General features: G+C 50.2%; 3 protein-coding genes across 3 annotated transcripts; 1 reads left to right on the top strand and 2 right to left on the bottom strand.

Moving 5' to 3' along the window:
• Positions 1–1,967: 1,967 nt before the first annotated feature.
• Septin12 (septin 12) lies at positions 1,968–12,063 on the bottom strand. Its single transcript, XM_055604678.1, has 10 exons — positions 12,053–12,063; positions 10,811–10,998; positions 8,556–8,681; positions 8,406–8,487; positions 6,888–7,025; positions 6,627–6,744; positions 6,444–6,539; positions 3,143–3,239; positions 2,262–2,313; positions 1,968–2,172 (listed from the first exon to the last, which is right to left on the bottom strand). Exons 2-10 carry the CDS (start codon positions 10,968–10,970, stop codon positions 1,968–1,970), a joined length of 1,074 nt encoding a protein of 357 aa, XP_055460653.1. The 5' UTR covers positions 10,971–10,998; positions 12,053–12,063.
• Positions 12,064–17,871: 5,808 nt separating this feature from the next.
• On the top strand, positions 17,872–18,810 carry Smim22 (small integral membrane protein 22). The gene is made up of 4 exons (XM_055604773.1): positions 17,872–17,995; positions 18,262–18,406; positions 18,489–18,574; positions 18,712–18,810. The coding sequence occupies exons 2-4, from the start codon at positions 18,271–18,273 to the stop codon at positions 18,751–18,753; spliced, it is 264 nt and encodes an 87-aa protein (XP_055460748.1). The 5' UTR covers positions 17,872–17,995; positions 18,262–18,270; the 3' UTR covers positions 18,754–18,810.
• A 347-nt stretch (positions 18,811–19,157) lies between these two features.
• Positions 19,158–24,237, bottom strand: Rogdi (rogdi atypical leucine zipper). Its single transcript, XM_055604404.1, has 11 exons — positions 24,039–24,237; positions 23,894–23,965; positions 23,065–23,147; positions 22,878–22,932; positions 22,180–22,260; positions 21,376–21,471; positions 20,707–20,805; positions 20,289–20,402; positions 20,148–20,197; positions 19,914–20,040; positions 19,158–19,699 (listed from the first exon to the last, which is right to left on the bottom strand). The coding sequence occupies exons 1-11, from the start codon at positions 24,084–24,086 to the stop codon at positions 19,658–19,660; spliced, it is 867 nt and encodes a 288-aa protein (XP_055460379.1). The 5' UTR covers positions 24,087–24,237; the 3' UTR covers positions 19,158–19,657.
• Between the last annotated feature and the right edge of the window lie 174 nt (positions 24,238–24,411).

Raw genomic sequence — 24,411 nt, 5'->3', positions numbered from 1 at the left:
GGAATGGCTGCCAGCGAGCTTCAGGGATGCCTCTGTCTCGGCACCATTTTCCCAATGCTGGCATGGCAGGTGCTTTTACATGGATGCTGGGGACCAAAACTCAAATCCTCATGCTTGTTCACCAAATTCCTGACCTACTGAGCTTTCTCCCCAGCCCAGCCCATCTGTTTCTGAGAGTTCCAGAGAGTTCTGTGAGAGTATAGCTCATAGGCTCTGTCACAGGCCCTCAGCCCCCACACTCCATCCTGCTGTATAGTGCTGTTTTCATTCCACTTCTACTCACTGTGGCAGGCATGTTCTAGGACTCGCTTTGCTTCGACTGAACAACACACAGGTCTGACACTATCCCTAGCCTGTGGGTTTGGAGATGGGGGCAAAGGAAGAATAAATATGCTGTCTCCTGGGGATGTCCCACCAGCCACAATGATCCATCACATGGGTGGCTCAGGTCTAGGGGAGACAAGGGTTAGGCCACCAAGAAGATGTGTGCAGGGTAGCAGTAAATGTTCATGGCTTACCCTGGGCCAGGAGTGAGAGGTCATGACAGCAGGAAGAGCCTGACTGGTACCTGGGCTTCAATTTGAGGAGCTGAGGGAAGAAAGGAGGTGCAGGATGGAAGGGGCCGTTCTTCCTCCTACCTTGGATCTCTAGTCTCATGCTGTTAAAAGAGAAGCTCGTGTAGTGGCCTTGGCCTGGAATCTCAGCAACAGGGACACTGAGACAGGAGGATCAGTTATTAAAATATATTTAATGCTGGGCATGGTGGCACATGCCTTTGATCCTAGGACTCAGGAGGCAGAAGCAGGTGGATCTCTGTGAGTTTCAGCTTGATCTACAAAGAAAGTCCCAGGATATATATATATGTGTGTGTGTGTGTGTGTGTGTGTGTGTGTGTGTGTGTATGCATATATGTGTATATATATACATATAGTTATATATTATATGTATAATATATATGATATGTATATTACATATTTTAAAATAAAATTTAATTTTAATTTAAACATATAAAAATAAATATATATTTAAAATATGTTGGGGGACATTAATGTCTTATCTTCTTTATAGCAATATAGAAATATATGTAAATATATATATATATATTTACCATATTTGAAGGTAAGTATTAGTCTACTGAACCATACCCTTAGCCTGAGAATACACACATACACACACACACACACACACACACACACACACTGTACTGCAGCCCAGTATGACCTCAAAATTGGCCATATAGTTGAGGATAACCTTGAATTTTATATCCTTTTGTTTCTTCCTCCTTTGTGTTTAGATAATAGAGGTACATTTTACACCTGGCCTTATGTGGTGATGGAATCAAACCTAGGGCTTTGGGTATGTGTTGGGAGCCGTGCCTCTGGCAGCTGCTTTGATATTTAAATCTCAGCGGAGAGACTGCTTTTACCAGTCTTTCACTAAGTCAGAGAAGAATCTGCAAGTCCATCTCCTTTTGTTTGTGACAGCAGGTGGGATAGCTTGTGAAGATCACACCTCTACCTCAGGCTCCTCGTGGAAATTAACCCATTGTTCTGAGTTATTTCTACTCTGGCTTAAAAACTCTACAATAAAAAGACAGGCCGGTTGTTGCTGCTAGGTTTCTGCTAGAGCTGTTGCTGCAAAGGATTGTGGCTTGCTGCTGTGGCTGTCGAGTCCGGACCTTCTTAAAAAGTCTCCTGTGTGCTGTGTATTTATTTTATTAATTTTAATCCTCACTCCCGACTCAAGAACCGTTCGACTCTGCTGGCTGGCTCCGGCAGGTATGTTAGGCAAAGCATTCTCCCCACACCCAAGAATCATATTCTTATATCAGACTGGCTCAGAGGACCGTTTACAAACCCTTTAGTTGTCAAAGCACAGCTTTTTGTACAAAGCAACGCTCTAGGGTGTGTGTTGGGGGATAACTGCTGAGGAGTGGAGGAGCCTAGTAGGCTTGGGGCCATGGCTAGTCAGCACTCATTGTCCTTGGAATCTTTGTTAGCTCGCTTTCGGACCTTTCCTGATCCAGGGGACATCAGCTGTCCTGGGGAGGCTGGAGCCAGGTTCACCCAACCTGGTCCCCGGGGCAGCAGGTGGCTCTCATTGAGTCTGAGGACCCGGTAGTTCTCATAGTGGACATTATGGGTGATGTCCTTCAGGTCCTGGAGATGGGAGCTGAATGATAAGAGGCAAGTCAGCCTGGGCTATCATGGTCCCAAGATCCTTTTCCCAGCCACCTGATCACAGGGTACCCCACATCTCACCGGATGAGAAGGTCTCTCAGGAGAAGAAACTCACAGTGCGCCATGTTCTCCACTGTAAGACATGGGGCCCAGCGTAGCTCTGCACTCTCAGGAAGTACAGAGTAGACTAGGCTGCATGCTATGGTGCTTTCTGAGACCTTCCATTGCCGTGTCCCCCATGTCTTTTCCCACCTTCTCCTTGGTTCACTCATTCACTTATTCATTCATTCATTTTTGTATCCCTGGGGCCCACTGCCTACAAATAGTTGCTAAACTAATGAACCCATCCTTCATTATAGATAATACTATGACCATTACACCAAAGACAGAATTCATGATTCTTTTTCTTTTTTTTTGAGGCAGGCTCTCAAGTAGCCCAGGTTGGCTTCAAACTTGCTGAGTAGCCAAGGATAAAGGATAACCTTGGACTTCTAATTTCCCTGCCTCCACCTCTCCTAGGCTAGGATTATGAATACGCCACCATGCTTGGCTCTCTCTCTCTCTCTCTCTCTCTATATATATATATATATATATATATATATATATATATATATATATTATTTTTTTTTCAACCCAGAGCACACACTGGCTGGTCTGCTGCTGGCAGAAGCGGGGCGTGCAGGTGGAGTTGGGCTCCATATATTTTTAGTGATGATAATAATAAATGAGGGAGCTGGTTGAGGTGGTCCAGGTCTATAATCTCAGCACCTGAGAGGCTGAAGTCGGATGAAATCCTATTTCCTGGCACAAGGTGGGGCTATATTAAATTTTCGCAAGTCAATGGTTGCCTTCCAGGTTTGGGCAGCTGCCAGGGAAGGGCTGCAAAGGATGCCATGGATGTAGGGTATGCCCTGATTTCCAATCCCCTACCCTCTGCATGCCTGCCACGTTCCCAAACTGACCTTCAATGATGCCCCATTTGGTCTTCCGGCCCAGGACGCATCTCCCATTCACTAGGTGTTCTCGGTCAGCCCCAACCACAGCAAAAGGGATTTGCTCCTAAGAGAGAGGAGAGGCAGGAGACAGGCACATGAAACCTAGGAAGTCCCAGGGCTGAAGAGATGGCTCAATGGTTAAGAGCACTGTCTGCTCATCCAGAGATTGTGAGTTCAATTCCTAGTACCTACATGGCAGCTCACAACTGTGTGTAACTCCTGTTCAAGGAATCCAACATCCTCACACAAACATACATGCAGACAAAACAGCAATGCACATAAAATAAAAATAAATTAATCACAAACAAACAAAAAACTAGCGTCCCAAAGCACCAACTGGAGTTCATAGTACCTTCATTTTCTCTGTAGAACGGCACAAATGCTGATGGTGAAGTGCCCGGCGTAGCTAAGTGTCATCAGAGTAACCAAAGGAGGTGGTGGTGTTGTTAACTCCCACATGGACGATACAGTTTTGGAGCCAGACAGTGGTAGCACACACCTTTAGTTCCAGCACGAGAAGGCAAGTGGATGTCTGTGTTTGAGGCCAGCCTGGTCTACAGTGAGTTCCAGGGCAGCCACAGCTGTGTAGGTGGTAGATCATGGCTCAAAAAACCAACCAACCAAACAACCAACCAACCAAACAAACAAACAACAATAACAAAACTCTCGTGATAAGTGATAAGTACTTCACTTAAAATTTTAATTACATTTAGTTATTCATTTTTCTGTATGCGTCGTTGGGTACATACACAGACACACATAAAAACACATAAGTAATAAAAATTTTAAATAAAGTTTTAAATTATGTTTATGTGTGTGTTCATGTATGTGTATGTGAGTGCATGTGAGGAGTACTGGATCCCCTGAGCTGAGTTACAGATGGCAGGGAGCTGCTGCCCCTGAGCGCTGGGAACAGAACCTGGGCCTTCTGAAAGAGTATTTAGTCTCTAGCCCCTGTCTGGAATTGATTTTCTTCTTCCACCATGTGGGTCCCAGGAACTGAGTTGAGTCACCCAGCTTGAAGCAAGTACCACTTACTATGGAATCTTCTTGCCAGCCCCTAGTCTTTGCATTTTTAAAATTTATATTCTTCTGGATGTAGTAGCACATGTCTTTAATCCCAGCACTCAGGAAACAGAGACAAGACAGATTTCTGAGTTCGAGGCCAGTCTGCTTTACTGTGTGAGTTCCAGGACAGCCAAGGCTACACAGAGAAACCCCGTCTCAAAACAAAACAAAACAAAATTTGTTTTCTGAGATGGGATCTCAGGTATCCCAGGCTGGCCTTGAACTCACTGTGTGGCCAAGGATGAGTTTGAATGTCTGATACTTTTGCTTCCACCTCCCAAGCTCTGGAGTTACAGGTATGTACTGCCATGTCCTTCACCAACTTAAAAAATATTTAATTTTGTTATTATTGTTTGGAACGCTGGACCTCATGCATGCTAGGCAAGTGCTCTACCTCTGAGCTGCTTCCCGACAACCTGGGCTGCTTCTTTTCTGTGGTGATGGGGACCAAGCCCAGGGACTTCACATACTCTACAAACATGCAGTTTTATTGACTCACAAAGAAGCCCATTGCTTTTCTCTCCTCTGCAGCTGCTTTCAGGCCACAACTGCAGGGTTGTGTAACTGCACCAGAGACTGTCTGGTCCACAGAGCCTAAACTGCTCACTGTCTGGCCATCCACACAGAAGTTTTCCAGGCCCTTTACTTGTTTACTCCATTGTGGCTGAAAGGAAGAAACTCCGACTTGTCATCCTCTCGTTCTTGCCTTTTGTTGCTTTTTTTTCTTATGATTTATTGATTTATTTTATGTAAGTGGGTGCTCTGTTTTCATGTACACCAGAAGAGGGAATCAGATTCCAATTACAGATGGTTGTGAGCCACCATGTGGTTGCTGGGAATTGAATTTAGGATCTCTGGAAAAGCAACCAGTGATCTTGAAAGGGTTAGACTAACTTTGTAACCTGTATGTTTCTAAAGCCTATAGTTTTGAGTTTTAGGTTCAGGTTAAGCTAAAGCCTCTTAGTACCTTTCCAGAGAATGGAAAAATGTGACCCTATCTTTGAGGACAGATAGAAAAAAAGGCAAGCAAGCAATGACCTTCACTCAGCAAAAAGAAAGACTCCTGTCTTTGAGATAGCATTTCTTAGCAACAAACCTAGACTTCTCCTGAGTAGCTTTTGACCTCCAGCCAAAAGTCTGTAGCCCCTAATCTTCAGGGATGAGCTAACCACCCCCACCTTCAATTGCAGCTGCATCCACACTTGGCAGGACTGGCCAAGCTTGAGCACCTAAGACTAACCAATTATCTTACTTTATAGCTTCCTTATCCAATCATAAATTGCCAAGACTGCAACTTCAAATCTCCCGCAATTTTTCTTTAAAAACCTAAAGGCCTTTGTCTCCTGGTGCCACTCTTTGCTGACCGGCAGGGGTGACCCAATTGTGCAATGGTTAATAAACCTCTTGCTTTTGCAACGAGTCTTGGTCTGGGGGCGTTTCTGGGAAGGGCACGATCTTGAACTCCTGAGCTGTGAGACCCCAGGTCTTACAATCTTAACAGCTGAGCCATCTCTCCAGCCTCTTGATTTGGTTTTTCGAGACAGGGGATCGATCATTATATAGCCCAAGCTAATGTAACCCAGGCTGGCCTTGCCTACACAATCCCTTCCCTCAGTCTCCTGGGTTCTGGGATTACACATGTAGCCACACCAGGAACTAAGAGTTAGATTTTTGTTTGTTTGTGTGTTTGAGACATGGTTTCTTTGTGTGTCTTGGAGCTCACGCTGTAAATCAGGCTGGCCTGGAACTCAGAGATCTGCCTGTCTCTGCCTCCCACGGGCTGGGATTAAAGGTGTGTGCACCACCACTGCCTGGGACAGTCCTATTTTGTTTGAGTTTTCTCCTCTCTCTCACCCTGTGTGTGTGTACGTGTGCATGGGCACGTCCGAGGTGTATCCCACCATGTCTGGCTTCCTTGTACATTTTAAATCTCAGCGTCTTTAACTGTTGGGTAGTGAGAGTTCTTTATATGTTAGAGTCAAAGCTCCAGCAGAGCCATCCTAACAAGCATTTCTCCCCATTCTCCTGAAGAGAGCCCCTTGCTGCCCATCTGGAATTTGTGGAGAGATGAGGAATCTTTAAATATAGACATACATTTCCTGGAATTACACAGAGAGCTCAGTTTTCAAATGGAAAGCATGAGAGGAAAGAACAGATGCCCTTGGTGTCACTGGCTTCTGCGTTCTCTACAGCACCTTACCCGGATCTTACTGTTGAGGAGCCTGTCATTCACGTCCTCGTCAAAACATTTCTGTGGATACACATCGATGCAGTGAGTTTTCAGGTTTTCCTGGATCTGGGGAAGCAAGCGCAAGCGACCTCAGTCCACCACCGTTCTGCTCTCTGCACACTGACCCAGCTCCATTTGGGGCACCCGGATCACCCTGCTCCTGAAGGCATCTCGTTCTTCAATGGTCAGGCTGTCAGCCCGGGCGATCACGGGCACCACATTCACAGTCCGGCACAGCCGCCGCAGGAACTCAATGTCCAGGGGCCGTAGGCTGCCCAGGATAGGACAGTGACAGTAGGGGGTTGTGGGTGGAGGAGTGAGGGAAGAAAGCCCGCCCAAAGCTGCCGTTAAGGATCCTTTTCGCCATCCCTGCCCCAGTCAGGCGGCCCTCCCGCAGCCAGTGGGTCACCTCACCAGTGGCCGGTGGGCGGCACAAAATACACGCAGCAGTGCACACGGGTGTCAGGGATGTGGCGCTGGCGGGTGATGAGGAGCTCCTCCTGCAGATACTGCTCATACTGTTGGTTGATGTAGCTCAGGATGGGGTCCCAGCTGGGGCAAAGACGTCCCCTCGGCACCTCTCCCCACAACTCACCACTCCTGGCCTATGGGTGGTCTAGCTACATTATCAGAGACACACAGGGACCCCTGCCCTTCTCCCCTCGAGGTCTGAGCTTCCCTGTTCATAAAGTGAGCCTGGTAATAGCACTTATTGGCTGGGATTGCTGACCTAGGCCTGTCGTCCCAGCTGCTTAAGAAACTGAGGCAGCAAGATCATAAGTTCAAAGCCAGCCTGGATGATTTAGAGCAACCAAGTCTCAGAACAAAAAGCGAAAACTGGAGCTGGGGCTGCCATTCAGTGCCCTCACTTCACTCTCCAACACTAACACATACATATACTAACACACACATCACATATATCATATGTAAATAAAATTTGCTTGGTCACCGGGTCCAAGACACCACAGGTTCTCACCTGGTGGCTTCAAGAGCCACCATGTGTGTTCACCTGTGTGCAAATGTATGTCCATGTGTGTTGAGGTCAGAGGTCAATCTTGGCTATCTTCCTTAGTTGCTCTTCATGAGCTCTCTCTGTGGCTCTGCCTGATTTGGAACTCTCTATGTAGACCAGGCTATCCCTGGGCTCAGAGAGACCTATCTGCCTTTGCCTCCTGATCGAGTGCTGTAATTAAAGGCAGCTGCCATCTGGGCATAGGGGTGCATGTTTAATTCCAGCACTCAGGAGGCAGAGGCAGGTGGATCGCTGTGGGTGCAAGGATAGCCTGGTCTATATAGTGAGTTTCAAAACAGCCAGAACTACATGGTGAGATCATGGCTCTACAAACCAAGAAAAAGTTCTGGGGATTCCAGGGCTTCAGCTCCGACCTCAGGCTTTAAGACAAGCATCTTACAGACGGTGCCATCTCTCCTGTCACCCCAGAATCTCCTGCTGGGGCCTTCCGACTCTAGGCTCCTATCAGCTCAACGCTGTAACAGATGCACTGATTTCTCGACCAATTACGCTCTCAGAGAGTTATCCGGGCGCCTCGCACACACTGTGCAAGCATTCTGCCTCTGCACTGTAATGCTACGCTGTATGCCCAGCCCTTTTCTCACGTTTTCCTTTTGAGGTAAGAGTCTTGATATGTGGCTCATGCTGGCCTTGAACTCACAGTCCTTCTGCTTCTGCTGCCAGAGTGCAGGAATTACAGAAGTGTGGCTTTTTGGTGCTATTGTTGAACACCAACTATGTGCTAGACAGCTGGTTGAAGTCTGTACATACTCAACCCTCTTCACCTTTGGAGAGTGAGGGGAGTATACTCATTGTACAGATAAGGAAACAGACTCACAGATGGCACACACAGACCGGCCATTTCAGGGTGCTTTGTCACAGGCCTAGCAGGGACAGGGGCTGCCCACCCCAGGACCCACCACTTGTCATTGTTGATCTGGTCTCCAAAGCCAGGTGTGTCTGTCACCGTCAGCTTCAGCTTCAGTCCCTTCTCCTCGATGACTGTAGAGGGAGAGAGATAGCAGACTACGGCCCTGGCTGGGCCCCTGGGGGAAGGCCGGGTCACTCACCATGCGTCACAGAGTGCAGCTCCAGTGTCTGTGGCATGGGTATATCCATGGCAGGTAGGCTTGCTTGCCACACTTTAGACTTGAACAGCGTGTTCACCATGGTGGACTTGCCCAGCCCACTCTGCCCTGAAGGTGCAGAACACAGTGACCATGGTATGTTCACTAGGATATATGTCTCAAACTACTTGTGTGCATGCATGTGTGCCCTGTTCATGTGTGATGGTTTGAATGAGAATGGCTCTCTCGTAGGCTCAGATTTGAATTTTTGGTTCCTCGTCAGAAGGATTAGGAGACGTGGCCTTGTTAGAGGAGGTATGTCACTGGGGTGGGCTTTGAGGTTTAAAAAACTCACACTCACCTAGTCACTCTCTGTCACTCTCTCTCCCCACCCGTGTAACCTTCAGATCAGCTCTGAGCCCTCAGCTGCTGCTCCAGTGCCATGCATGCCCACTTGGCGCCACGCCTCCTGCCATGATGACCAGGGACTGACCCTCTTAAGCTGTACAGAAGCCCTAATGAAATGATTCCTTTTATAAGTTGTCTTTAGCTGGGCCTAGCTGTACACACTTTTTATGCCAGCACTTGGGGGGTAAAGGCAGGTGGATCACTGTGAGTTTGAGGCCAGCCTGGTCTACACAGTGAGCTCCAGGACAGCCAGAGCTACACAGTAAGAACCTGTCTCAAAAACAAGCAAAACGAAACAAAACGAAACCCCCAAGCAACAACCACCAAAAATCTGCCTCCGTCATGGTGTCTCTTCATAACGGTAGAACAGTAAATAAGACAATGTGTGAGGGTGTGTGTGTATGCATTTATGAATGTGAAAACCAAATCCAAATTCTTTAGGAACTGTTCAACTTTTTTTCTTTTTTTTGAGGCAAAAGAAAAAAAAAAAAAGAACTGGACTGGAACTGGGGCTCATTGGCTGAATCCTCCACTCTCTCTCCCCACATCGGGAGTGGCAAGCAGGCACTACAATACCTGCCTTCTACATTCTGCAGGCCTGGCTTCCAGTCTTCATGGCTTATACGGGAAGAGCTTTACTGAGTCATTTCTCCATCTCTCTGACCCCTGGATTTTTAGTGCTCAGCTAGAATCCGCTGTTTACAGATGCTGGCAAGTGCAGCACCACGGGTCTGTCCCCCGCCGCAAAGGTGAATTAGAGAGATAGGGTTTCTCTCTGTGTAGCCTTGGCTGTCCCGGAACTGACTTTGTAGACCAGGATGGCCTTGAACTCTTAGAGATCCAGCTGCCTCTGCCTCCCAGGTGCTGAGATCAAAGGCGTGTGCCACCACCACACCCAGCTAGGATGTATTTATTTTTATTTTACATATATGAGTGTTTTATCAGCATGTATGTCTATCACATCTGTTCAGTGCCCTCAGAGGCCAACAGAGATTTCCTAGAACTGTAGTGACAAATAGTTGTCAGCTGCCATGTGGGTGCGGGGAATTGAACCCGGGTCCTCCGGAAGAGCAGCCAGTGTTCCTGATCACCATCTCCAGCCCCTCAGCCTTTTTTTTTTTTTTTTTTTTTGAGACAGGGTGTCATGTAGCCCAGGATGGCTTCAAACTGGCTAGGTCACTCAGGAAGTCGACTTGAACTCTTCCTGATTCCATTTCCAGTGCTGGTGTTACAGGTGTGTGCTTCCATGTCCAGTTTTGGCAGGGCTAGTGACTGAACCCAGGGCTTTATGCACACTGGACATTCTGCCAGCTGAGTGAGTACAGCTTACTCTCAAACTCTTTTGGTTTTTGGAGACAGTATTTCTTTGTGTAGTCCTGGCTGCAGACCAGGTTGGCCTGAGTGCTGGGATTAAAGTCATGGGCTACCACTGCCTGATTTCCCCCTAAGCTCTTAAAACACTTTTATTTATTTGTTTCATGTGTGTGAGTGTGTGTACACAGGTGTGTGTATATGCACGTACAGGGAAATGAGAGGACAACGTTTGGGAACTGGTTCTGTCCTTCCACTCTGTGGGCTCTGAACCATCTCCTGCATCAGCACTGGCAGTAGAGTGAGGTCATGTGTGGTCACTGGATCTGGAAAGTCCCTCAACCATGATTACCTTTGGCTGGGGTAATCCACTTGCAGGTGGTTTTGTTTCTAATGACTCAGCATCTCTCGTATGTCTAATTTCAGCTCTTCTGTGAGCTGTGAGGTCAGACTCCCATGAGACTGCAGACTGAGTGTGGGACAGGCGCCTCACCCGGGGTCTTTCCACCCTTCCCTCTGGGGCTCTGCCCCTCACTCACCTACCACCATGATGTTGAACTCAAACCCGGTCTTCATGGCCTTGATCCGCAGCTGGTCCAGCACAGCCTCAATGCCCACAGAACCAAACACTTCACAGGGTGGGGTTCTGGGGCTGGAGGCCCTCGAAGAGCAGGAAGAGGGTGATCTCCTCTCATCCATGTGGCCAAGGGTATGCTGGTGCCTGTTGCTGGGAGATTTGTAGAGAGAAGTGTTGTGTTGCTAGGGCTGGGGCCCAGAGTGGCTATCCTGAGCAAACTTTTCTTTTAAGAAAAGGTCTTAGGCTAGGCGGTGGTGGTGCATGCCTGGTGAGGCAGAGGCAGGCAGATCTCTGAGTTCAAGGCCAGCCTTGTCTACAGAATGAGTTCCTGGACAGCCAAGGATACAGAGAAAACCTGTCTTGAAACAAAACAAAACAAAAGGTCTTATGCAGCCCAGGCTAATCTCTCTTAGCTGAAGATGACCTTGAACTCCTACTCCTCCTGCCTCTAATTGCAGGGATTACAGAAATGTACTGCCATGCCCAGCTTTATATTATTTCTAATTTTATATTGTGGGGACTGAACCCAGGGCTTTACACACTGGACAAACACTCTACTAGCTGAACTACATTCTGGTCCATGCTGTCCCCAACACCCCTCAGTTTTATACTGTAGTTTAGGCCAATTGGAACTCCCTATGTAGCTCAGGCCAGGACAGCCTTGACTTTGTGGCAATCCTCCTGCCTCAGTTTCCTAAATTCTGGTATTAGAAGGGTTTACCACCATGCCTGGCTGGGATTTCTCACTTCACTGGCTATGCTCTAGAGCTCCTGGTCAAACTGAGTCTTTATGATGCCAGGCAGGGGAGACTGAGGCCCCATTCTGAGATACCCTGATTTCAGAAATCTACCCTTCTCCTATCTTTTTGACAGGCAGGGGACTCTGGTGAATGACCTTCACCCGAGTGTTTGTGGCTGGACTGGAGTCCTTAAAGAGCCACAGTTAGAGAAAATGAGTTGTTCATATCCCAACAGGGAACTTGGAGAAGAGGCTGGCAAGTACATCGTTCACTTTCCCCAGGGGACAAAGAGCAGAGTTGGAAGAGATCGAGATCTTGAATGAAGAAAACACACACACATACACACACACACACACACACACACACACACACCCTTCAATGGGCAGAGAAGGGAGGAAATAAAGGCAGGGACCAGTGGGCAGCAGCAGAGGACACAAAGAAAGAGAAGCTGGCTCATATAGCACCTGGTGGATGAGTCTTTGGAGGAGCTGGCAGGTCCTGGGGTGCATTGAGGGGGAGGGGGAGGGCTGGCAGTTAGCCACAGAATCCTTCTTCTTCCTTTCTGTGACCTACCCCTCCCCCTCAGGCAGGAAAGGCTAAGGTCAGGGACCTGTTCCTGCTCCCTAAGCCCTTAAACCCTAACACCAGGCAATGAATTTGACTTAATCACACAAGACTCCCAGCTAGAGAGGGGAGGCCAGGCCTCCCTCATCAGACTCCAGGTGATAAAAGCCGGTTTCTGCTTCCAAGTCCATCCGCCTTAGCTTTCTGGCCAGGAACTGTGAATGGAGACCCACCGTCTAGAAACTGGCACTTCTCTGAGTTAGCTGTGAATGGAGACCCACCGTCTAGAAACCAGCACTACTCTGAGTTAACTGGAACCACAGAAGTGTCTCTGGGCACCTACCCACTGGGGAACCCTGGGATACGGAGTAATCTGCACCCTATGAAGTCATGATTTACATCTCAGGTTACAGTTAAGAGGAGTTCAAGGTCACATTGGAAGGAAGTGGCAGAGCTGGAGAAGCGCGCATGCTGTCTCCTGTTTTCGGCTTCCAGGGATATGTCCTACACCAGTATATTTTAGATAACAAGAAGCACACAATGGCCATACCCGAAATTCCAGAAATTCCAGCATTTAAGAGACTGAGGCAGGAGGATTGTAAATTTGAAGCCAGCTTCAGCTAAACAACTAGATCCTGTCTGAAGAAAAAAAAAAAAAAAAAAAAAAAAAAAGGTAAGAGGTGGGACTGAAAAGATGGCTCAGGAGCTAGAGACTGGCTGCTCTTGCGAGGACCCAAGGTAAACCCCAGCACCCATACATGGCGGCTCACAACTGTCTCTAATTCCAGTGTCGAGATCTGACCACCTCTTTGGGACTTCTAGGACATTGTACTACACAAGGTGCACAGACATGCGTACAAGCAAAATGTCCATACACACAGAGTACAACAACAAAAACAGCAATAATAATAACTGTTACTGTTGTTACTATTATTAGCACTTGTTGCCTTTGCAGAGGACCAAGTTTGGTTGCCAGCACCATGACAGACAGGACACTCACAACCAACTGTAGCTATAGCTTCAGGGGATACAGCATCTCTTCTGGCTGGGGAGGCACCTTCTACACACACATAAACACTTGCATACACACACTAAAAGTAAAACTTTAAAAGTGAGTGGGGAGAGAGGACTGGAGGAGATAGATTTGTAAAGTGCTTGTCATAAAAGCATGAGGATTTGAGTTTCCCAACATCCATCTGAAAACTCCGGCATGGTCATATATGCCTGTAATCCCATCTCTGGGAAGGTAAGAGACAGGCAGATCCCCAGGGCTCACTAGCCAGCTCGTCTAACCAGTGAGCTCCAGGTTTAGTGAGAGACCCTTTCTCAAAAAATAAGGTGGAAAATGATTGCAGACAACCCCAGACATCCACCTCTGCCCTCCACACACATACACACGCATACCCATGCCCTGATGTGCACATACATACAAACACACACTAAAAACAAATAAGTGAATCATAAGCCCTGGCCACTCTGCTCTCTTGAATGGGCCACCTACCTCCTTAACACTTTACTTTTGAGACAGGAAGTCATATGCCCAGGCTGCTCTCAGTTTCCACATGGAACCAAGGATGGTCTTGAATTTTGATCTCCTACTCTGTATCCCGAAAACACTGTGATTACAGGTGTGTACCGTGGCACTTAGCTTTTCACCCTTAACTCTTACCAAAATAACCCCTCTAGATATGGAGGGCTTTCTGTAATACAAGCTTTGGTTGAGCTGTTTTAGGTGCTAGCCACATAGAGGACCAGATCCTAAGACAAAGATTCCACCGCTTCCAGCAGCAGGTGTAAGGAGTGGCTGTATGTTCCCTGGACCAGAGTGAGGCAAACCTTAGGGATGGAAGGCTGTGCAGCCTCCTCACTGCAGCGAGGGGGATGGGAGGCTGCAGGGCTCCAGGACAGGAGTGTCTGTACAAGACACTTTTGGCTTTTGGATTGCTGGGGGTAACCAATCAGTGAAGTTTACACATAGAAAGGGTATAAAAGTGGTTGACTCTCGGATTTTAACTCAAGATTTCTAGGCTGGTGTGATGTCTTAACAGGTAAAGGCGTGTCTTAGGTTACTGTTGCTGTGAAGAGACAAAAGCAAGCCGGGGAGAACAGGCTTACTTCCAAGGCACAGCTCATCATCAAAAGAAGTCAGGACGGGAACTCCAGCAGGGCAGGAACCTGGAGGCAGACGCTGGTGCAGAGGCCACGGAGGGGTGCTACTTACTGGCTTGCTTCTTGTGGCTTGCTCAGCCTTTCTTATAGGACCCACAACCACCAAATGCCAATTAAAAAATGCCCCATAGGCTTACCTACAGCCTTTTTTTTTTTTTTTTTTTTAAATTTAAGACAAGGTTTCTCTGTGTAGCCCTGGCTGTCCCAGAACTAGCTCTGCAGATCTCACTGGCCTTGAACTCAGAGAACTGCTTGTCTCTGCCTCCAGTGCTGGGCTTAAAGGCAGGTGCCACCGTCGCTCTATGTAGAGGCATTTTTTTCAGTTGACCTCCCTTTTCTCTGAGGACTCTAGCTGTGTCAAGTTGACATGACACTAGCCAGCATGAGGTGCCTGTTGCCAAGCCCGATGATAAGAGTGGAAGGAGAAAACCTCATCCTAGGAGTTTTAATCTGATCTCCAACACACACTGCAGCATGTGCCGCATCCAACAACACAATGAATAAACAAATTCATAAATAATTGCAAAAAAATATTTCCGACCCTTTTTTTTTTTCCCAATTAAATTGAGGCTACCTGGGACTGGTGAGATGGCTCAGAGGTTAAGAGTACTGTCTGTTCTCCCAGAGGTCTCTCCAGAGGTTCCAGCAACCACACAATAGCTCCTGACCATCTATAAAAATGGGATCTGATGCCTTCTTCTGGCATGCAGGAGTTCATGCAGACAGAGTACTTATACATAAATGAATAAATCGCTTTTAAAAAGTGAGGCTGTCGGAGACTGGAGAGATGGCTCAGTGGTTGAGAGCCAGAGGACTTGGGTTTGATCCCCAGTGCCAACATGGGGTCTCCCAATCATGTGACTCCAGTTCCAGGTGTCCAGCTCCCTCTTCTGGCCTCCGGGGGCACTGCACACACATGGAACACAGATTATACACTCAGGCAAAACACCCATTCACATAAAAACTTAAATTGAGACTATCCCAGCTTTCATTTTTGGCTGTGCTAAGGATGGGATCTACGGCCTCACAAACTATGCTAACCCTGAGCTGTTCTCAGAGCCCAGGGGGTTTCTCTTCCATCCCTCACCCCTTCTTATGCCCACCTCTGTGATTCCAGGCTTCTTTTATCCAAATCCACCTCGCTTGATTCTTTCTGACCTGTTTCTTGACACTGACTTGGCAAGCCCTAGGGTTTGTATGTCCCCGGGGTGGGGGGGGTTGGCAGATGTTCTCTGGGAGGGCTGTCCACCCTTCCCAGGTGACCATGGCACAGCAGTGTGCATGCTAGTGTTGCTGCAGCGCGCGCGCGCGCGCGCGCGCGCGCACACACACACACACACACACACACACACACACACACACACTCTCACTGTTCTTGGTGACCATGCCGCAAGGCTCGTCCTTACTGGCTTTACCCCCAAGCACCCACCTCACCTATCCTAGCTCTGTCCTCTTCTGTCCACTCCCTCCCGAGCTCCTCCTCCACCTCTCACTTGTCTTCAAGACACAGTTTTATGTTAACTTTGACTCAGGCAGGAGTCATCTGAGAGAAAGGAACCTCAATTGAGAAAATGCCTCCAGAAGATTGGACTGTAGACAGGCCTGTAGGGCATTTTTTTTTTTTTTTAAGAGACAGGCTTTCCCTGTGTAGGCTGTCCGGGAACTCACTCTGCAGACTCAGCTGGCCTAGAAATCAGAGATAAACCTTCCTCCAGAGTGCTGGGATTAGTCATGCACCACCACTTCCTGGCAAGCATCTTTGTAATTAGTGTTTGGTGAGGGAAGGCTTTCAGTTCATTGTGGCCCTGTGTGCTACAAGAAGGCAGGCTGAGCAAGCCATGAGGAACAAGCAAGCAAGTAACACTCCTCCATAGCCTCTGCATCAGCTCCTGACTCCAGGCTCTTGCCCTGTTTGAGTTCCTGCCTTGGCTTACCACAACGGACCATGATTTAGGATATGTGAGCCAAAGAAACCCTTTCCTCCACAGTTGCTTTTGGTCATGGTGTTTCATCACAGCAACAGTAACTTAAACTAGGACAGAAATTGGTTCCATGGACTAAAACTATGAGCCAAAGTGAACCTTGCCTTCCTTGTTTTTCTTAACTATTTGGTCACAATGAAATACAAGCAACCAACACAGCATTCCATTGCTCTGAGAAAATTCTATGGGATCATCAGTGCATGAAATTTCTACATCCTGAGGCTGGGTGTGGTTCACACACCTCTAATTCCAGCGGTAGATTTCTGAGTTCGAGAACAGCCTGGTCTACGTAGTGAGTTCCAGGACATTCAGTACCATGTAAAGAGACCCTTTCTCCAAAACAAACACACACTTGAGGAAGCAGACACTGTTCATGTTTTATTTCACAGACAGGACTACGAAAACAGAGGGGTCAGATGATGTGCCTAAGCTCACATATTGGCAGGGTCTTGCAGGCTAGAAGAATCAAGAGATCTCTGTGTCCTCCATAGTCCAGCCAGTCCTCACTGGCTTCTGGCCTGTATAATTCTGAGAGAATCATATCCTCTCTTCAGAGCTACTGAGCTTGAGGTATGTCACAGCCACACTGGAAATGAGCCCATTAAATATATGTATGGCTTTTGTTAGCTGCTTAGTGTTACAATGCCCCAGTTTTTGTTTTTCTTTGTTTTTTTTACTGTGTTAAGTGTGCACACACAAGCATGGGCACATGTGTCGCAGTGCTCATATGGAGGTGAACTGCCAACTTGATAGATCCTCTCCTTCTATCACACGGGTCCCAGGAGCTTGCTGGCACACGCAGTTACCATCTTTTGAGCCGTCTTGCTGGCATCCCCAGTTATTTTTTGAAACAGGGTCTCAGGCAGTTCATACTAGTTTCAAACTTACATAGTTGTGGAGAGCCTTAAATTTTCAACCTCTAAGTGCTGGGATTACAACCACAGTTCATGTGGTGCTTGGGATCAAATCCTTCACCTGGCACATGCCAGGCACTCAACCTACCATGGTATGCTCCCAGCCCACAGTCTGCACATTGGAGAAATGGGAATAGTGAGGTTATTTCTTTGTGAATCACTCTGTGAATGAGCCAGGTAAGGTCTATGCCGTGTCAGGGGAGGGGCCAAACAGGCCACACTCCCTTCCCCAAACCATTAAGAGCCACAGGAATAAGAAATCATCATACAACCACATGTGTCTAAGCTGAGCATAGCATCAAGATCCTCAGGTGCCAAGAATACAGGGGCCAGTGAGATCTGCTTTCACTGGGGAAGGTCAGAGGTTCCAAGGGTAAGGGCTGGAGTCTAACTCTCTGGAATTGTGAATCCCCATTAAATGCTTTTTAAAAATAAGTTGCCTTGGTCATGGTGTTTTGTCATGGCGATAGAAAAGTAACTAAACATCTGGGATACTAGGAATAGGTGAAAAAAAGTCTGGGTGCAGAACAATTGTCAGCCTGTGGCTTTCCTCCCTAGGCTCCTGTAGTCAGCTGTGTCCTGGCCTTTGCCTGTTTCACAGCTATAGCTGGCCCCAGGAGGGGAAGGCGGGGCTGGTTGCTAAGGTTTCAGGTAGTGTGGATCCGGAAGCAGGAAGCAGTGTGAGCTCCTAGGACCCTGGCACCTACCTGGCCTGGGGGAGAGGGCACCATTAGAGGCAGGTGTGGCACTGGAAACAGCCTTGCTAGGGAGAGAGAAGGTAAGGGTATGGTGAGTGGGTTGGGGCTGCCAGGGTCAGTGTGTGTGTGGGGGGGAGGTAGGGTGCAGAGGTAGGGTTAGGGGAGGAAGGGGAGACAAGCAGGTCTGAGGAGGAGATGGCAGAGAAAGGTGAGACAGGGAAGGGAAAGATTGCTGTTCAGGGTGCAGAAGGCAGGAAAAAACAGGAGGGCTAGGGGTCGTCTCAGGGTAGGGTCTGATTATAGATGGCTTGAGAGAGGCCTGGTCTGGGGTGGTCCTTTGGGGCAGGTAGCCGAGATGGGACTGTCTGCTGATGAGCTGAAGCAGGAGCTGGAGGCCACCGCAGGGGAAGTCCTGGGGAAGCTGAGGAGCCACCAGCTGTTACAGTCTGAATGGGACACCGGTGCCCTGGTGGTCTTCCTCGTATTTGTGGGTGAGTGTGGCTCCCGATCCCAGGCCCTACCCTGGTCTTGGGGCAGGGGCCACATCTGGACGTCTGTCTGTCTGGTCTTCAGGCACTGTAGTGTTGTTGCTGTTGCTGGTTGTTGTCCACTACTGCTGCTGCTGCTGCTGCTGCAGCACCTCCGCCAGGCCCCGGAAGGTGAGCCCTGGGAAGATGAGCCTAGGAAGGGGTGGGTGTCCCTCAGGAAGGAGGGCTCTCCTAACAGCGGCACACCTGCACTGGGACAGGCAGAGCTTTGGAGTGTTACCCACAAGGCCCCTCTGTTTCTCTTGCAGGAAAAGCCCAAGGGTGTGGATAATTTGGCTCTGGAACCTTAATGCTAGCCCTTGGCATGGGTCCTGTGGACGACAGTAACAGAGCCAATGTTTACCAAAGCCTGAGTCTGGACTGTGTTTAAACCCCTGCTGTGGGCAGTGTGATGGCTCATCATGATGCACTCATGGATCCCTCATATACTCAGGGCCTGAACTCCTACTATCCCGCATGGCCACGCTGCAGCCAGGGGCCCCTTTCTAAAAGGAGTGTTCTGCCTGGGCACAGGCCGTGATGCCAGCACCCAAGTGGCGGAGGCAGGGGGATTGTAAACTCCAAGCCAGATTCCACCTCAAAGGTGCTGACATGGCATTGAGGGAAATCAGGCCATAGGAACATGGGAGGCCATTGATCACCAGGGACCTTCAACCTAGTCCCTACGAATATGCGGGGAGACAGAAAACAGGGCTCCAGTCAAATTCTGATTTTTATTTCACAGAGGTGGGAGAGGTCACAGAACAAATGGTCCCAGCACTACAGCTTGCTTACAGGGCTTCTTCCCCCTGCCCAGGTCCCTCTTCCTCCCTGCAACTCACAGCTTAGTGCCAAGCCCCATCTCTCACTGATGGGAGCTGAGAGTGGAAGAGGGGAAAGCCCTGGGCTTGGTCCCACCCTCAGTCCAAAGGTTCCCATAGTGTCCAGGAAGGGAGGCTTGGGAGCATGACCACACCCCAGCTAGCCTCCTTGACTGTCCCCATCAAAACTGTGCCAACACTTGCCCTTCTTCCAGGTGCCTCTAATAGTCACTTTCAGCAGTGTAGATGTGTCTCAGGGCAGTGAGGGGGGTGGAACGTGTAACTCAGGGGGGTTCCTGACAGTGACAGGCACCACAGGGGCATGTGCTGGGGAGAGGGAGGGACTACAAGGTGGGGCTGCCCTCCTGGGAGGAGGATTCCGGCAGGTGCTTGCTCACAAGGGCCGGGAGCTCCAGTAGCTGGAAAACACAGAGATCTGCGGAGGGTGGGGGTGTGGTCAGCAACAGGTTTGCGTGGGTGTCTACTGGCTTCAGGGGGTGTGGCCACTGGAGGACCGCAAGACTGCAGAAGGGGAGTGTGTCTGAGAACTGTTGCCAACCGACTGGTATGGACAGCACTGGGCGTGTTACAACTCGGGGGCACTATGAGGAGAGCCCTGAATGCCCCCACTCCCCTGCTCCCCGACACACCTTGTCCTTGAGCTGCTGGCAGAGCTGCAGGGAGACGGTGAAGTACACCAGGGCATCGTTGAGCCAGGGGATCACGCACTCTACCTTGTGGACGTGGCTCACCTCTAGGCGCTGTGAGCCCCACTCGCTGGGCAAGGGGAAGAAGTGGATCCCTGAGGGCCGGCCTGGACCCAGACCTCAAGAACAGAGGGAGTAGAATGCATGGGGCTCGAGGACCCCTGACTGTATACTTACAACATGGCCCCGGGGCTATGGAGCACCGCACCTCCAGCGGGGCGGAAGTTCTAGGCAGAAGCAGCAGAGTTCATGAGGTCCGGGTGGAGGGTCCTTGGCAGGGCTGGTGTGGGGCCACTGGGAGGTGGGGGGGACCTTTACCTTGGTGGAGGCAGGCTGCAGGGCGTGCAGCTGGTACACCGTGAGACACAGCTTGTTGAGGTTGATGTAGACATTGACCAGCAGGTCAGAGGGTAGAGTGGGTGCGAACATCCGCTGGAGGAGGCAGGAGGGATGAGGCCCTCTCCCATTTTAGGCTACAAGGTATGGAGAGGGGGCACCCCAGCCCTATCCCCAGGTGCTTCTCCACAGGATGGGGCACCAGAGGTTCCCCATAATCTCCATGTGCTGGCTGCTGGGTTGGAAGTCACGGACTATAAACTGGGTTAACATATCAGGGAGCAGGAGGCAGGGAGGAGGCCAAGAATCCAACCCTGAAAACTGCCCAGGCACAGAATGCCCACTGGCTAGACTGCTCGGTAGAGACTTTCTTGGGATAGGGACCGTCTGAGGTACTGACCGTGAGGCCGCTGGCAGCAATCTCAGGCAGAGTGAGGGTGGCTGGGGTAGTGAGCCGGTTTCTAGCTCTGGTCAGTTGCAACATTACAGCATCCATGAGCTGGGAAGGAGCAGGTGACCGTGCTACTTGGGCAGTGGTAGTTGCTAGGGTCCCTCACACCCCACCCACCATCTGCAAGCAACATCTGTGGCTTCTGCTCTTGACAGTTGGCAATAGTTCCCAGGTCTAGACTCTGTAACCCCAGCAGGGGTGCTTGCCGTTCTGAGGGCCTATTACATGGGGGTCTTAGACAAAGAGAAAACCCTAGGCACCTGAGTCAGCTGTCCCCACATAGCATTGCGTCCTTGTTCTGTGACAGGCCTTTACTGCCATCAATGCAGTGTCTTCTGACAGCTAGTTCTCGGGGAGCGGGGCACTTTACCTGAATCACTACAGGTAAGTGTGCCTACAGGCTGTTCTCTTTTAACGTGTGAGCAGATGGAGGCTCAGAGTAGCAAAGAACGAAAGGTTGTACACCTCACAACAAAGCCCTGACACTAAACCAAGGCCTGATGTGGTACTCCAGGTTATGAGCCAACAGACGTGGCCAGACCTGCGAACACTTACTGGGGAAGGAGCAGCTTCCAGCAAAGCTGGCACTGTTCAGGGTAAGGGGCCGGGAAGAGTCACCTTGAGGACCTCAGCTCCTGTCTTGAACTGGTAGCTCTCATCTCGGTTTGCCAGGAGGTAAATAGCTTGGCTCACGTGGTTCCTGGCATCCTGGATCTGGAGACAGGCCCCGCCACCCACATAACCAGAGTCTATCAGCTTCAGGGAAGCCACATTTCTGGGTCCTCAGCCTGATCCCCTAGGGTCCAGATGCCAGGCTGAGCGAAACTAGGCTGTGGTCTTGACACCCTCCAGAGCTGTAGTATTTGAACCCTGGATTGCCAGGCCCTGGACAATCCTGGCAGCCAAGGCATGCTGGCTCTTGGCTCTGTGTAGTTCACTCCTCAAAAGACAACTCCTGGTACACCCACAAGGAAATAAGTCCACAGGGCAAAAGGGAGGGAACTAGTATACCCAGGGACAAGCAAGGAGGGAGACCTGTGAACTGTAAAGGCTGCAGGAGTGGGACAGGGTAGGGCTCCAGATAGAGCAGCATACAGGCAAAGGCCCTGGCGTGTGGACCAGCTTCAGATCAGGTGTGTGTGTATATGCACATGTGTGTCCCATGGCCTGCAGATAGGCAGGAGGCCTGCGCATGGGAAGCCCCCACTGAGTAAGTGCCATTCAAAGGGACCTTTAGCTTTTTTTATTCTCCCAAAGGTGGGGTTGGTTTCACATCCCTCATGTGGAGCAGGCTCTGGGGCTCCAAGGCGCCACCACCCCAGTTCTTCTAGGAAAGTCTCCACTGCCAGACTTCCCCTGCGGAGGGCAAGCCCAGGGAGGCCTTAGCTGGGGCCTGCACCCGGGTTGGGCAGTGGACCTCACCTGCTGTAGCTTCCACTGCTTGTCCTCCCGGAAGGCAAAGTGCAACAGCTGGTTGTTCCGAGGCATCTTCAGGTTCACGTCCTATGGGCCAGAGTGTGATAAGCAGGCAGAGGTGCACTTGTCCTTCCTGACCCCGAGCCAGGATTGCAGATGGGTGGGTGGGTGTCGAAGGCCCCAGGCACCTCAGCCATTCAGCCATTCAGGAAGTAAACAGGAATGTCAAGAAATAGGAACTCACATCCAGGAAGAGCCACAAAGCAGTGAAGGAGAAAAGAAGTTGAGATAGGGGAAGGGCTGGAGAGGAGGGGAAGCCGACTGTGAAATCAAGACTGAGCCATGGAGAGGGGCTATCCTCCATGCTTTGAAGCCTTGCACAGACATAGTTCAGAGGTTGTCTGATTCAACTTTGAATTGGGGCCAGCCTGCCTTGGCTTCCAATGCTCAAATTTCACAGGGTCCAGATGCCAGGCTGGGTGAAACGTACAGCCATCCCCTTCTTGTCCCTCACTGAATCTATATGCCTATCTCATGAGGTAGCGTGAGGGTTGCCTGTCAAGTTACAGACATACAAGGAAAACAGGTCAGAGAAGACAAGGGTCATGCCCAGGATAACATAGCTAGCTGGTGGTAGAGATAAGAGGCCATCACCATCCTTGTCACCAGCAGGACTGTTAGGGGTTAGGGCCCCGGGGACTCACCGCCTGGCTGAGGGCGTCTCCTTGCAGAGTCAGCACACCCTTCACCTGGTCTGTGCTATAACACAGAGGAGTCAGAGGGGCGCCTGCTGCTGCCCTTCCCCTGCAGGCTACTTCATAGTACCATGAGCATTTCCACCCCCCGGTACCCATGTGCCTCTTCCAAAAGCTCCTGCCCAACCCAGCTCACCCACAGCTGCCCAGGACGAAGTTCTCTTGCTTGGCAGGACCCTCTGTGCTGGGGCCTGGGAGAGTGAAGCGGAGAGAGGCCTCCTGTGAAAGACAGGGTGGGCCCAACACCTCACCTCAGTCTGGCTAGCACTCCTTTCCAAGGCCCTAGATTCTTTGCCAGACTAGCCAGGGAAGGGACAAGGCAGGCAGGCCTGACCTGGCTCCGTGTCTTTGCCCTACCAAGCCTCCATGATTCTGTGAGCTCAGACCTGTTCATTCTAGAGTCCTGAGCATCTATCATGAGCAGCCGGGTGGGAAGACAACAGAGGCGCAGCTGTAACTGGAGTGCTGTGATAGGGTGGGAGCAGAGGCACGGAATCTCACGCAATCAGCAGTCACAGTAACACGTTTTCCTAGCTCACCGTCCCAGTCCTAGGCATTTGGTGAGATAGTTCATTCATCTTCACAATAGCTTTGTGAGCTTGGTTAGGGTAAGAGAACAGGCTCCGAGATGTTGGTAACTTGGCTGAGATCACTGAAGGACGGGGGATCCTTCAGAGCTCGGATTATTTTTGTTTTGAGAGAGTGTTTCATTATGTAGCCCACGGCTGCCTTCTAACTCCTGATCCTCACAGATAAAATGTCAGTTTCAAAGTTAGTCCTCAAGATCCGGTGCTAACCTAGCGTCTAAGACCTCCAAGACCTCGCTGCACATACATATTGCTTGTGTAATGCCTGCGTCTGGACTGCACCCTCAGAAGTGGGTGTCAGAACGCCACCAGGCTCAGCAGCTGCGCAACTGGCGGAGCAGTGGAGGTGGCTGGCCGGTTAGCACAGGCGGGTGTTACCTTGAGGATGTCCTGCAGCTGTCTCAGCACCGCGTGCACCTCAGCGTGCAGCAACCAGCGGAACTCCTCCTCCTGCGGACAGCGCACCGTCAAACCCATCCCGTCCCCGCCGCCCACCTCCCCAACCCGCCCGCGGGCGTCTCACCAGTACTGCCCTCTCCGCGGAGCTCGCAGCCATCGCGGTCGCCATCATCGTCGCCGGTGCTGTCGCTGTAGTCTGGAGCTTGGTGCGCCGTGCCCGCCCCTTCTCCTCCTGTGAGCGATTGGCAAATCGGACACAAGCTCCGCCCTCAAGCCAGCTCTGCTTTAAGCGACTTGACACCGCTCCTGGTCTTGGCTGGTGGGTGGCTAGGCAAACAAACCACATTTCACCGCCCACCCGCCCGCCTCAACCCCTGTTCTTCAGCAGGGGCGGGGCACCCTGGCCGACAACCTAGCTCTACTGCTCACTGATTGGCCGGCGGGACCGTCCCTCACAGAGCTGTCCCGTATTATTCCACCAGGTGGCGCTCGCCAGC

Source organism: Psammomys obesus, unplaced genomic scaffold (assembly GCF_907164565.1).
Source record: "Psammomys obesus unplaced genomic scaffold, mPsaObe1.curated_primary_1811, whole genome shotgun sequence".
NCBI lineage: Eukaryota > Metazoa > Chordata > Mammalia > Rodentia > Muridae > Psammomys > Psammomys obesus.
This window is presented reverse-complemented; position numbering and strand designations above follow the sequence as displayed.